This window comes from Mangifera indica, chromosome 15 (genome assembly GCF_011075055.1).
Source record: "Mangifera indica cultivar Alphonso chromosome 15, CATAS_Mindica_2.1, whole genome shotgun sequence".
Lineage (NCBI taxonomy): Eukaryota > Viridiplantae > Streptophyta > Magnoliopsida > Sapindales > Anacardiaceae > Mangifera > Mangifera indica.
Window position 1 is genome coordinate 18,211 of NC_058151.1, and position 11,838 is coordinate 30,048.

Consider the following 11,838-nt stretch of genomic DNA (forward strand, 5'->3'; position numbering starts at 1 on the left):
TGTGAACCTGAGTGTATATATATAAACCTGAATTAAGTGCGAGTCAGTTATTAACATAAAAATTATAAAGTTAATTGAGCACAAACATATGTTCTAGCAAGCTCAGTTCACTAAAAACAAGCTAAAAACCGAGCCGGGTCCTGTCTGGGCTCGGCTCGACACGTACCCAAACCTATAGAATCATTCTGTCTTGACTCTTGATATATTGTAGGTACTTTTTCAGAAGTAAAATGCAAATGCAATGCATCGAAGGAAAGGAATGTAAGCACAGTGGTGGCAGGAGAGGTAAGGCCCTGTATGTTTTTCATCACGCAAATTCCAATCTCAATTACTCTCGCTCTCAACATGCCTTTTTTTATTTCGTTATTTCACTAATAATCAAAGAAAAAAAAATTCGTTAAGTCGACGCCACCACCACCTTCTCTTCGAATCAGCCAAGAATCAACAAATTATCCCACCATCTCTCATCTGCCCACGTATATCCTCATTGACATTCTCTCTAGACTCCCTCTCAAGTTAATCTTCACTTCAAGGCGTGTTTCTAAAGCCTGGAACTCTTTAATTTCAGACCCTCTTTTTTCCAAACTCCACTCCACTAGACCAAATCTTCAGCTCTTCCTCCGAACCGATAGTTTTTCATCTCTCTAGAACCCTTCACTGGGTTGATTTTGAAACTTTATATTGCACTCTGACCCAAATCAACGCTCGCTTTTACCTTCCGAACCGCAGCCCTAAGCATGAAGATAGGACCCTACGTCCTTTAGAGATTTCTTTTCAAGATAACTTTCTTTTTGGGCTTTGTTTGTGCCAAAATATTGTCTGATGTGTTCAAGACCGAGCCCAAAATTTTTCGATTATCCTAACTGACAGATTTAATTACATCCCAACATTAATGAAAAATATTATAGTAAATTAACAACAATATTAAGCAAAAAATCTATTTGTAATAATTTTGAAAAGGAAAAAAGTATACTCTCACGGCAGGCTTGTCGTATATCTTCTCTTTCAGCTGCCATTGGAAGCAAAGGTACGTCGACTGTTGAATTCATTAGCTTATTGATAGGTTAGAGAAAATGGGGTTTTTCTCTGTTTCACTATAAATTGGGAGTCGTTGAACACTTTTTTCTCTTTCTTTTCTGCTTCAGAAGTTAGTTATCAATCATTTCGAGTTGATCCGGTGTGTTATTGATGTTCTTATCTGTTTTTATTAGTTCTTGCACTTGTGTTGAACATTATTTGCAAGTAAAATTTTGAGGCAGCAATGTGGATTCGATAGTGAAAGTAAATTCTTTCGCATTCGTCAGTTCAACAAATTTTATGTTTTGAAATCTAATTGTTTATCTCTTGATTTCTGTAATTTGGAAGGAGATTGAATGCCTTGTTGATGCTTTTCTAAGTTTTTCTTCCCATTTAATTGATAATTCTGTAGTTGGGTTACTTGAGTTGAACTTGAAGGTTGCCTTTGGTTCCCAGTGGCAGTATCAGTAAAATTAACGTGTTAATATGGATGGGAGAGTGGCAGAGCCTTTTTTTTGGGAGGAAGAAATCAATGGGCAGCTAAATCCTTGTATAACTAGTGTGAAAAGGAAGGTTAGATCAAAGAAATGGGAGTTTTTGGGTTGGGGATCAGAACCATTAATTGGATTTCTTCAATCAATTGGTAAAGATACTAAAGAAAAAATCTCTCAGTTTGATGTTTCTGACATCTTAACTAAATATGTTAAGGAGAATAACCTCCTTGACCCGAAAAGGAAGAAAAAGATTCTTTGCGATGAGAAGCTTCTTTCCCTCTTTGGAAGAAAATCAATCAGCCGGAATAAAATTTATGATTTGCTGGAGGCACATTATGCTGAAAACCATGAAGAATCAGATGATGGGATTTTGGATGGTTCAGAGAACGAGAATGAGAAACAAAAAACAAGAAAAATCCCTAAGAAGAAAAAACTTGTTAAAGCTCCCAAAAGCTGTTTCGCCGCTATAATTCCAGATAATATAAAGCTTGTCTACTTGAAGAGGAGTTTGGTTCAAGATCTTTTGAAGGATCCAGAATCATTAAAACACAAAATAGTTGGAAGCTTCATTAGGATCAAATCAGATCCTAATGATTACCTGCAGAAGAACTCTCATTGGCTTCTACAAGTTACAGGTAACTTGCTTTTTCATTCATCAGTAATAGTTTATTTGAAATTACTCTTTTTTTGGGTTTTCTTGTTGTCTGATGTAACAAGAATGCATATCTGATATGTTAATTAGTAGCATACCCAATTTTGTTTATTCTGACAGTTATATGGCTTCCCTTCTCAATTGTCTAGGTCTAAAAGAGGTGTCTAGAACTGATAATACAAGTACAGAAATTCTTCTCCAGGCCTCAAATTATTTAAAAGATATTCATATTTCCACACTTTCCGATGATAACTTCTCTAAGGTAATCAGCACGTATGGGACTATAATTACTTTACATTAAGTTTAATATACCCAACTTGATACTGAGCCAAAATGTTGTCAGTCAATAGTTTCTTTATGGATGTTTTTTGCCTCGAATTATTTGACTGTTGGATGAGTAGTATGCAATTTCTTTGTTTACCCTTAAAAATTCAAGGCTAAAGGACATGTCTAAGGTTCTTGAGTATTACTTGAGAAATAAAGATTAAAAAGCATATATATATATATATATATATAAATATATTCTCTTCAACTACCTTGGCTTGCTATATTATTTCATCTTCAAAATTTCTTGAAGATAAGTGTGTAAACTCATCTGCAAAATCACCTCCTGAAAGCCTATTAGCTCTTCATAACAAGTCAATTTGAAGCATGATGAATAGTACACCTTGTTCAAGGAGGTAGAAATTTATCTGTTGGTTGAAGAAATTCCAAATCCTTGCGTAGGTTGTGTAAGGTTATGGAATTAATTTCCAACCTCAGATATAGAACTTACTTCTTCTTCTTCATCTTTCTAAAATTTTAAGTGGCCCACTGGAAAATGATGGCTATTCTTGATCATTGAACTCAGCTACTTGATGATTTTGCTTTAGTTTCATTCCATGGACTTATTTTCAGAAGTCCTTAGAAGTTAGAGTTTGTTCTGGCTGCTGCATAAGTTGAGGGTTGAAGATCTGACTCCATTTTTAATACTGGCTATCTTGCATGGAAAATATATACTTGTATATTTCTGGCAGTGGGCTGTCAATGCCTCAAATCAGACAAATCAATAAATAAGGGAAATAAAATCTATGCTTATCAAACCGTTAATATGTCTTTCCGTCTTTTCTAAGCATACTGTCTTGGTGCAGGAAGAGTGTGAAGACCTGTGCCAGAGAGTGAAAGATGGTTTGCTCAGGAGGCCAACTGTGGTAAGTTTTGTCACTTCTTGTTTTCATAACCATTTAATAAATGGTTTCCTCTCTATCTCTCTTAATTGTCACACTCCTTACTGCCAGCAATTATTGGTGGACTGCTGGGTAATTGTTTTGTAGCTCTTTCACTTGATCAATAAGTTTTTTCACGTTTCTTATTAAGAAATGAAAAACTATATATAAAAAAATTTCATCAACCATTGAAGTGTAATATTATGCTTATGTGTTACTTTTGAGGTGAATGCTTAACGTTAACTAAATAGTTATCAAAGCGTATGGAAATTTTACCGGTAAATGGTATCACCCCATCTCTACTTGAATGCTATTTTGATACTGCCTACACTTTCACATTTTTCTGTGTAGATATTGGTTTCTCATTGGTCTTATGTTCCATGAATTGTCAAATTTGTTAGTTTGAGTTTTATTTCTTGTTACATTTGCAATTTTTTTCCTTGCCCTAGTAAATAACAGTGGTCTAGCTTGTATTTATATATTTGTGCTTAAAACATAAACATTCTCTGTCAATTTTTTTTCTCTAAAATCTTTTAGTTGTGTTACAACCTTATTCCATCAATATATGACGTGCATTCTTATCTTGCCAACTTTGACAAAATTTTGCTACGTTTGAATGAAATTCTGAAATAGAATTACCATAATCATATGATTACTAATATCACTGAGACATCTATTTATTTATTTTCAAGCTGTAATTCTTGGAGGTACTCACTCTTATAATTTATGAGTTCAGTTGTCAATTATGTATCAACAATATCTATGATATATTTATATTTGGAGTTTTATATGAGTTCTATATTTGTTTGAAAATTTGCGATCGGAGGAATGGCCACATTTTTTTCCTTTTTCTTTTTAAGAAGAGGCATACATTTTGTGTGACAAAAACCTTATTTAATTGTTCTTATGGCATTGTTAACATTTCAAAGTAATATTTAAAATGAAGACTCTTAGAATATTAATGTTATAGTCATTGATACTTCATAGTGTTGGAGATATTGTAGCTGTTAGAGATATTGTTACTATTTTCTAGGGATCTTAATATTTTAATTATGGTGTATATTTAGGTTTCCTATTTTTAGATGATTTGTTATTAATTTCCTTCTTTAAGAAGGAAACAAATCCCTTAGATTAAGCAGTCTGTTACTGCCTTATGTGTATATATATTAGGGCTGATTTGTACAGAATTGATGTGAAGTAAATAAACCTTAAAATTCACATGGTATCAGAGCTTTGTTTCTGAAATCTTCAACCCTAATTCATAGTGCTTTTCCAGCAGTAACCATACATCTCTTATTGCTTTTTCTGACAAGATCTTCTCCCATCCATCATGACAACTCCTTCCAAACCTACCAGTTCTGATGCAACCTCAGATGAGATATCTAGCCTTGAAACAATAGTCCTTGGCGGCAATAAGGGAGATTCTCCAAACCTTCCTCACATGTCTATTACTTCATACAAGCTCAATGGTCGAAACTATCTTCAGTGGTCCCAATCAGTGCTCTTGTATATCTGCAGCAGAGAGAAGGAGGGTTATCTCACCAATGAAGTCACCAAACCGGAGGAAATGACAGATGAATATCAAATTTGGAAGAAGGAGAATAGCCAGGTAATGTCTTGGCTGATCAACTCCATGATGCCTAACATTGGAGAAAATTTTCTTTTACTTGAAACAGTTGCAGAGGTATGGGAGACAGCAAAGGAAACTTACTCCCACAAAGATAATACTCCTGAACTTGTAACAATCGAAGGTGCGTTGCATGATCTAAGACAGGGTGATCTCTCGGTGACAGATTATTACGATAATCTTCAACGATACTAACAGCAACTTGATGCATTTGAGAAATACAAGTGGAGTACTGCAGAGGATTCACAACAATATAAGAAGATTATTGAGACAAAAAGGGTGTACAAGTTTTGTTTGGGATTAAATCCAAACCTTGATGCTGTGAGGAGTAGGATTTTTGGGACTAAACCACTGCCTAATCTTCGAGAGGCATTTTCTGAAATCAAACGTGAAGAGAGTCGCAGGACCTTGATGCTGGGGGTTGAACCAAAAGAACCAAAGGAAGCTGGAGGTGAAGCTTCAGCTTTGGCAGTCCGCAGTACTTTGGAGGCACGAAAAGGGGGTCGGCCATGGTGTGATCACTGCTGAAAACCTGGCCATATCAAGGATAAGTGCTGGAAAATTTATGGGAAACCGATGGATTGGAAACCAGCCAAGGAATGAGATAGCAAGGCCAATCTATCATCCTCTTCTGTGGCTGAACCATTCAACAAGGAACAATTGGAATTATTGCAGAAACTCATTGCTCAGGGACAACCTAGCCAAATGGTAATAGGTTCAGGGACGGTTGCACAAAAAGGATTTGCACTCGGGTAAGATGATTGACAGTGCTAAAGGCTGTGCAGGACTCTATTTTCTAGAAGTTTAACCCTCTCCAATAAATAAAACATCAACAACAGTGAGTAGTAATTCTTATGTCAATAGTGTTAAGCAAAAATGAGTCTCTTAAAGTGTCTAATCCAAGTCAGAATGTTATGTTATGGCACTATAGTTTAGGCCACCCAAACTTTATGTATCTTGTTAAGTTGTTTCCATCATTGTTCATTAATAAAAATCCTAGTGATTTCCAATGTGATATTTGTCAATTCTCTAAACATTGTCGCACCAGTTTTCCAAATCAGTTTTATAAATCAACCAAGCCGTTCTCTATGGTGCATAGTGATGTTTGGGGACCATCACAAACTCCTAATATCACTAATGCCCGATGGTTTGTTTCATCTATTGATGATCATACTCGACTCACTTGGATATTTCTCATGAAACACAAATCTGAGGTCTCTCAAATTTTCAAAAACTTTAATACCATGATTCAAACCCATTTTAATTCAAAAATTCAAATTTTAAGAACTAACAATGGCAAAGAATTCTTTAATTCTACTCTTAGCAATTACCTTTTGAGTGAGGGTATCATTCACCAAAGCTCATGTGTTGATACCCCACAACAAAATGGAATTGTTGAGCGAAAGAATAGACATATTCTTGAAGTTGCCTGATCTTTGTTATTTTCTGCAAACATGCCAAAACGTTTTTGGGGTGATACTGTTCTTACAGCAACCTATCTAATAAATAGGCTTCCTTCCAAAGTTTTGAATTTTTCCACTCCAACTCAAAAACTTTTTGAAGTTTATCCTCATTGTCGCCTCATATCTAATTTACCACAAAAAATATTTGGGTGTACTGTTTTTATCCATCTTCACAAACACGCAAGAGGTAAATTGGATAAGAGGTCTGTCCGAGGTGTATTTCTTGGTTATTCTTCACATCTTAAAGGTTATAAGTGCTTTTGCCCTGAAAATAACAAGTTTTATTATAGTTTGGATGTCACTTTCTTTGAAACAACTCCATATCTTCATAAAACTGCTCTTCAGGGGGAGAATTTAGGTGAATATCAGTTTTTAGTATCTGAGAGACCTATCTTGACTTCATTTTCAACACTTGAGAGTTTAGATGATATGTTTTTGACTCCTTATGATATTGAATTTCTTGACAACTCTAGTGTTAGTCTAAAATAGCCTCCTAGTCAAGCTAGTCAGCCTAGTCAGCCAAAATCAGACTTGTTAGACCATCTTAGTGTTGTTCAATCTAATCAGACTAATCGAGATAACAGCCCATCTGTTAGTGAGCCTAAGAAACCTACATTTACTGTTGATGATCAAAACATAATTGTTTATCAAAGGAGACGGGGAAGACAAAAGGAAACAGAGGTTCAGACACAACCTATACCACTTCAAACATCTGAACCTGAGTCCAAGTCTCATGAAACTCATACACAAGTTGAAGATAAAGATTCTTCTAATAGTACAGGTTCTGAAAATGCACAAACTGATGGTGATTTGTCTATTGCAATTCGAAAAGGGGTGAGAGACTGCAGAAGTAGGCCGTTATATCCTGTTAGCAAGTATGTCAGTTATGATGGGCTGTCTCAAGCGTATAGGTCTTTCATTGCAAAAATCTCAGACATACACATTCCCAATAGTGTGCAAGAAGCATTGTCAGTGACCGAATAGAAGGTTGTAGAAGAAGAATTGAAAGCCCTTGAGAAGAACCAAACCTGGGAACTATGTGATTTGCCGAGTGGAAAGAAGCCAGTTGGTTGCAAATGGGTCTTCACTGTGAAAACCAAAGTTGATGGCAGCATTGAGAGGTTTAAAGCAAGATTGGTTGCTAAAGGGTTCACTCAGTCATATGACATTGACTATCTAGAAACTTTTGCACCTGTGGCAAAGTTGAATTCTATGCGGGTTCTATTATCTCTAGCAGCAAATCTTGATTGGCCTTTATACCAACTAGATGTCAAGAATGCATTTTTGAACGGCAATCTAGAAGAAGAGGTGTATATAGAGATTCCTCCTGGGACTGAAAATGCTGCTAATAGAGGAAAGGTGTGTAGGTTGAAGAGATCGTTGTATGGACTCAAACAATCTCCGAGAGCATGGTTTGAGAGATTTTCTAAGGTGCTAAAACAACATGGGTACACTCAAGGACAGACAAATCACACAATGTTCATAAAACATTCTTCGATTGGTAAGATGGCAGTATTAATAGTCTATGTGGACGATATTGTGCTTACAGGGGACGATAAAGAGGAAATACCTAGAATTAAAAATGTTCTTACAAAAGAGTTCGAGATCAAAGATCTAGGAAACCTTAAGTACTTCCTTGGGATGGAGATAGCTAGGTCAAAGAAAGGAATTTTTGTCTTACAAAGGAAGTATGTGTTAGACCTACTGAAAGACACTGTCATGCTTGACTGCAAACCAGTCGACACACTAATGGACTCTACTACTAAACTTGGGTCAATTCAAGATAGTGCTCCTATTGAAAAGGGGAGGTATCAAAGACTTGTAGGGGAGTTGATCTATCTTTCTCATACAAGACCTGATATTGCCTTCTCGGTGAGTGCTGTAAGTCAGTACATGAATAATCCTACTGAGAAACATATGACAGCAGTTCAAAGGATACTAAGATACCTAAAAATGACACCTGGTAAGGGACTGTTTTTCAAGAGGAATGCAGCGAGAGGAGTTGAAGTATACTCAGATGCAGATTGGGCTGGATCTATAACTGATAGAAGATCTACCTCAGGGTTGTGTACTTATGTCTGGGGTAATTTAACAACTTGGAGGAGTAAAAAGCAGTCGGTTGTGGCGAGAAGCAGTGCTGAGGCCGAGTTTAGAGTCATGGCTCAAGGGATTTGTGAAGGAATATGGCTGAAACGATTGCTAGTTGAGTTAAAGGTTCCTATAGATGGTTCAATCAAGCTACTAAGTGATAGCCAATCAGCAATAAGCATTGCCAAGAACCCGGTTCAGCATGACCGAACCAAACATATTGAAATTGACAAGCATTTCATCAAGGAAAAAATAGAAGGAGGGATAGTTAAACCTATCTATATCTCCTCATCATTACAGAATGCAGACATACTCACCAAGCCAGTTGCTAGAGTTGTATTTGACGGTTTATGTAGCAAGTTGGGTCTGATAAACATATACAACCCAGCTTGAGGGGGAGTGTTGGAGATATTGTAGTTGTTAGAGATATTGTTACTATTTTCTAGAGATCTTAATATTTTAATTATGGTGTATATTTAGGTTTCCTATTTTTAGATGATTTGTTATTAATTTCCTTCTTTAAGAAGGAAACAAATCCCTTAGATTAAGCAGTCTGTTACTGCCTTATGTGTATATATATTAGGGCTGATTTGTACAGAATTGATGTGAAGTGAATAAACCCTAAAATTCACACATAGTTTAGTTTAGATCTATGGATTTATTGAAATTATATTCATACCTCTAGGTATTATATAATTGATATATTGGAGTTTTAACTAATGCTCAATTACTTGCTTGCATCCCTTACTCCTGATAGAAACCATTTTTAACTGTAGTGCTGTTTTTCATCCAAGTAGTATTTCTCCAATGAGAGATGATATCAGCATGCTTCTTTTGTCCATACTGTTTGAGTTTTTCTACTTTTCCTGTTCTTGAGTAACTGTTCATCACGATAATTCATTTCCTTTGATAAGTTACCCTTTATTAATTTTCTTAAAAATTATTTTGCCAGGTGGAGCTTGAAGAAAAAGCTCGAACTTTGCATGAGGATATAACAAAGCATGTATGCACTTTGGTTAAAATAAAGCTATTAATAAGTGATGGATTGTACATTTCCTTGCTTTCATTCTCTTTCTATATGTTCTCTGCCATTTTACATCTTACCAATATTGTGATTCTCTTTTGTAGTTAAACTTAAAAAAAAAAAAAAAAAGCTGTTAATAAGTGATGGATTATACTTTTCCTTGAATCCATTCTGTTTATATGTGTTCTCTGTCATCTTGTGTCTTATCAATGTTGTGCTAAGATTTCGTGTATATGATAGGTATATATAATTGAAGGACTGCATACATTATAGTTTTCCAATTCTATGTTGAACTGCAAATTATGAGCCAGAGTTGATATATTGGTCACTGGTTGAATTTGACTTGCTGCCTTTATATTTTGTATTGGATTTATTTCAGTGGCTTGTGGGAGAACTTGCTTTGCTGCAAAAACTCATTGATCGAGCCAATGAAAAGGGATGGCGTAGAGAATATCCTTTATTAATTTCCATAAAATATGTGCACTGGTTTTGTTACAATTATGATGAGTGATGTGTTTTTATGTCAGAAAGAACAAACTGTGATAGAAACTTAAGCTTTTAATAGTGGAAAGATGGTAAATTTAATAACTATGGAGAATTTGAACTACCTTACTATTGGTCATTGAATCCTTAACATTTGAGCCTTTACACTATTTGAGTATCTGGAGAGAAGACAGTTGCTTCAGTCTCCTGCTGAACAGTCACGGCTTTTGCATGAAGTTCCAGAAGTTCTTGCAGATGAAATTGAACAGGTAGTTAGTGCACAGGACATCCCTGACAGTATGAAACAAGGAAATGATGATTCTCTAGTACCACTTGTCAAGGGAGCTTCAGATCTTCCTATTGATGAGATTGCAGCATATGGCAATTTTAAATCTTTGGCGTCTCTTAGTACAGAGCCTCCAGGTGTGTCTTTGACATGATTTCATTTCTTTCCTTGAGGTTGCCTTCCTAAATTGATTTTTCTTAATTTATGTTTGTGTGTATATATGCAGGCATGATTATCCATGTCTTTGTAAATGTTTATGTTTTCATGTGTTGATGCGAAGATAATGAGCTAGTTCATGCATTTATGGAGCCTGCTTGATCAATTTTTCTTTTAGCCTCCTCTAGCTCTTTCAGTGCTCCCATTTTAATGGCATGTGCGCTGGGAATTTTTTGGGCTGGTGAATATGGCTTGCTGGTTATGGCACTGTTATTGATGCATATTCATTAGGGCTTAGTGTCATCAATTTGCTGATTAAATATGAAGTAATATGGTGTACTATCCTTCAACAAGTGAGTAGAGTGGTTGATTCAATGATCTGAAAGAATTTAAGAAATTAATGATGTAATTGATTCTAGATTTTTTCTCCTTTGTATAACAGCTCTAAAATATCATCTATCTTTTAAGAGAGTTTTGCTTGTATGCACATATGTTGATTTGTTTTATCTACAGAGATGCAAGCTGCTGTGCTGAAGTCAAAGCAGCAGACGGAAAATGGTAAGTGGTCATCATTTTCTTAATTTAAAGTTCATTTTGGATCCGATCAAAGAAGATGAAGGGAAGGGAAATCATCAAATTGCTTAAAAATGTGTGATGATTCTTACAACACCTGCTGAACACTCCTCACTTTGTTCTTAAACATGATCAAATTGATTTCTTGTTTCTTTTGCAACCATTGCTTGGTGTCTTGAATGTCCTTTATAATATGCAAAACTAATAGAATGTCAATAGTAATACTACTGTTCATTGGAGTTTGAACTCTGTTGCAGAAATGCAGCTTGTTTTTTCACTTGAAAAACAGCCAAAGCTGTCAATAGAGACTCTGAAAATAGATGAAAACAAGATTGGTGAGAAGCAGGTTATCAACTTGAGTGACGATGATAGTGATGAAGATGGATTGGGGCGGCTGGAATGGCATTATGTTGATCCCTATGGTGATATTCAAGGTCCATTCTCAATCATATCACTTAAACGTTGGAGTGATGCCGCATATTTTCCTCCAGGTTTCATGGTTTGGAAGGCGGGTCAGAGCCAAGACAGTGCTGTATTATTAAGTGACATTCTCCGATGGGTGTTCCCCTGATTCTTATGAAATGTAGTACAGAACTCTCTCTATAACAATAAGCATGACTTTGGAGGATGAGATATATGATAGCAAGCAGATGAACTCATTTTATTATTCATTTTCAAAATAATATCTAGAAAAAGGCCTTGATAAGTTGCAATAGACAGAAATGGTGAGTGACTCCTCGTCTTAGTTAAAAAAGAAAATACATATAAAA

At 35.6% G+C, this 11,838-nt stretch overlaps 1 protein-coding gene across 5 annotated transcripts; it reads left to right on the forward strand.

Moving 5' to 3' along the window:
• The first annotated feature begins 181 nt into the window (after positions 1 to 181).
• On the forward strand, positions 182 to 11,781 carry LOC123197419 (uncharacterized protein At5g08430). 5 transcript variants are annotated; one of them, XM_044611725.1, is made up of 9 exons: positions 182 to 285; positions 1,474 to 2,146; positions 2,313 to 2,425; positions 3,294 to 3,353; positions 9,499 to 9,549; positions 9,950 to 10,020; positions 10,220 to 10,476; positions 11,009 to 11,053; positions 11,326 to 11,781. In XM_044611725.1, exons 2-9 carry the CDS (start codon positions 1,504 to 1,506, stop codon positions 11,637 to 11,639), a joined length of 1,554 nt encoding a protein of 517 aa, XP_044467660.1. In that variant the 5' UTR covers positions 182 to 285; positions 1,474 to 1,503; the 3' UTR covers positions 11,640 to 11,781. The 5 variants fall into 5 exon arrangements, with proteins under 5 accessions (XP_044467660.1, XP_044467656.1, XP_044467658.1 ...); XM_044611721.1 differs by having other exon boundaries at positions 193 to 285; positions 1,430 to 2,146; XM_044611723.1 differs by having other exon boundaries at positions 281 to 295; positions 1,430 to 2,146.
• Positions 11,782 to 11,838: the final 57 nt, after the last annotated feature.

Bases quoted from the DNA above. Each gene is read 5' to 3' on its own strand.
- LOC123197419 (XM_044611725.1), top strand. From the start codon at position 1,504: ATGGATGGGAGAGTGGCAGAGCCTTTTTTTTGGGAGGAAGAAATCAAT. The intron at 10,477-11,008 runs GTGTGTCTTTGA...TTTTATCTACAG, and splicing joins TCTTAGTACAGAGCCTCCAG to AGATGCAAGCTGCTGTGCTG. The intron at 11,054-11,325 runs GTAAGTGGTCAT...ACTCTGTTGCAG, and splicing joins AAAGCAGCAGACGGAAAATG to AAATGCAGCTTGTTTTTTCA.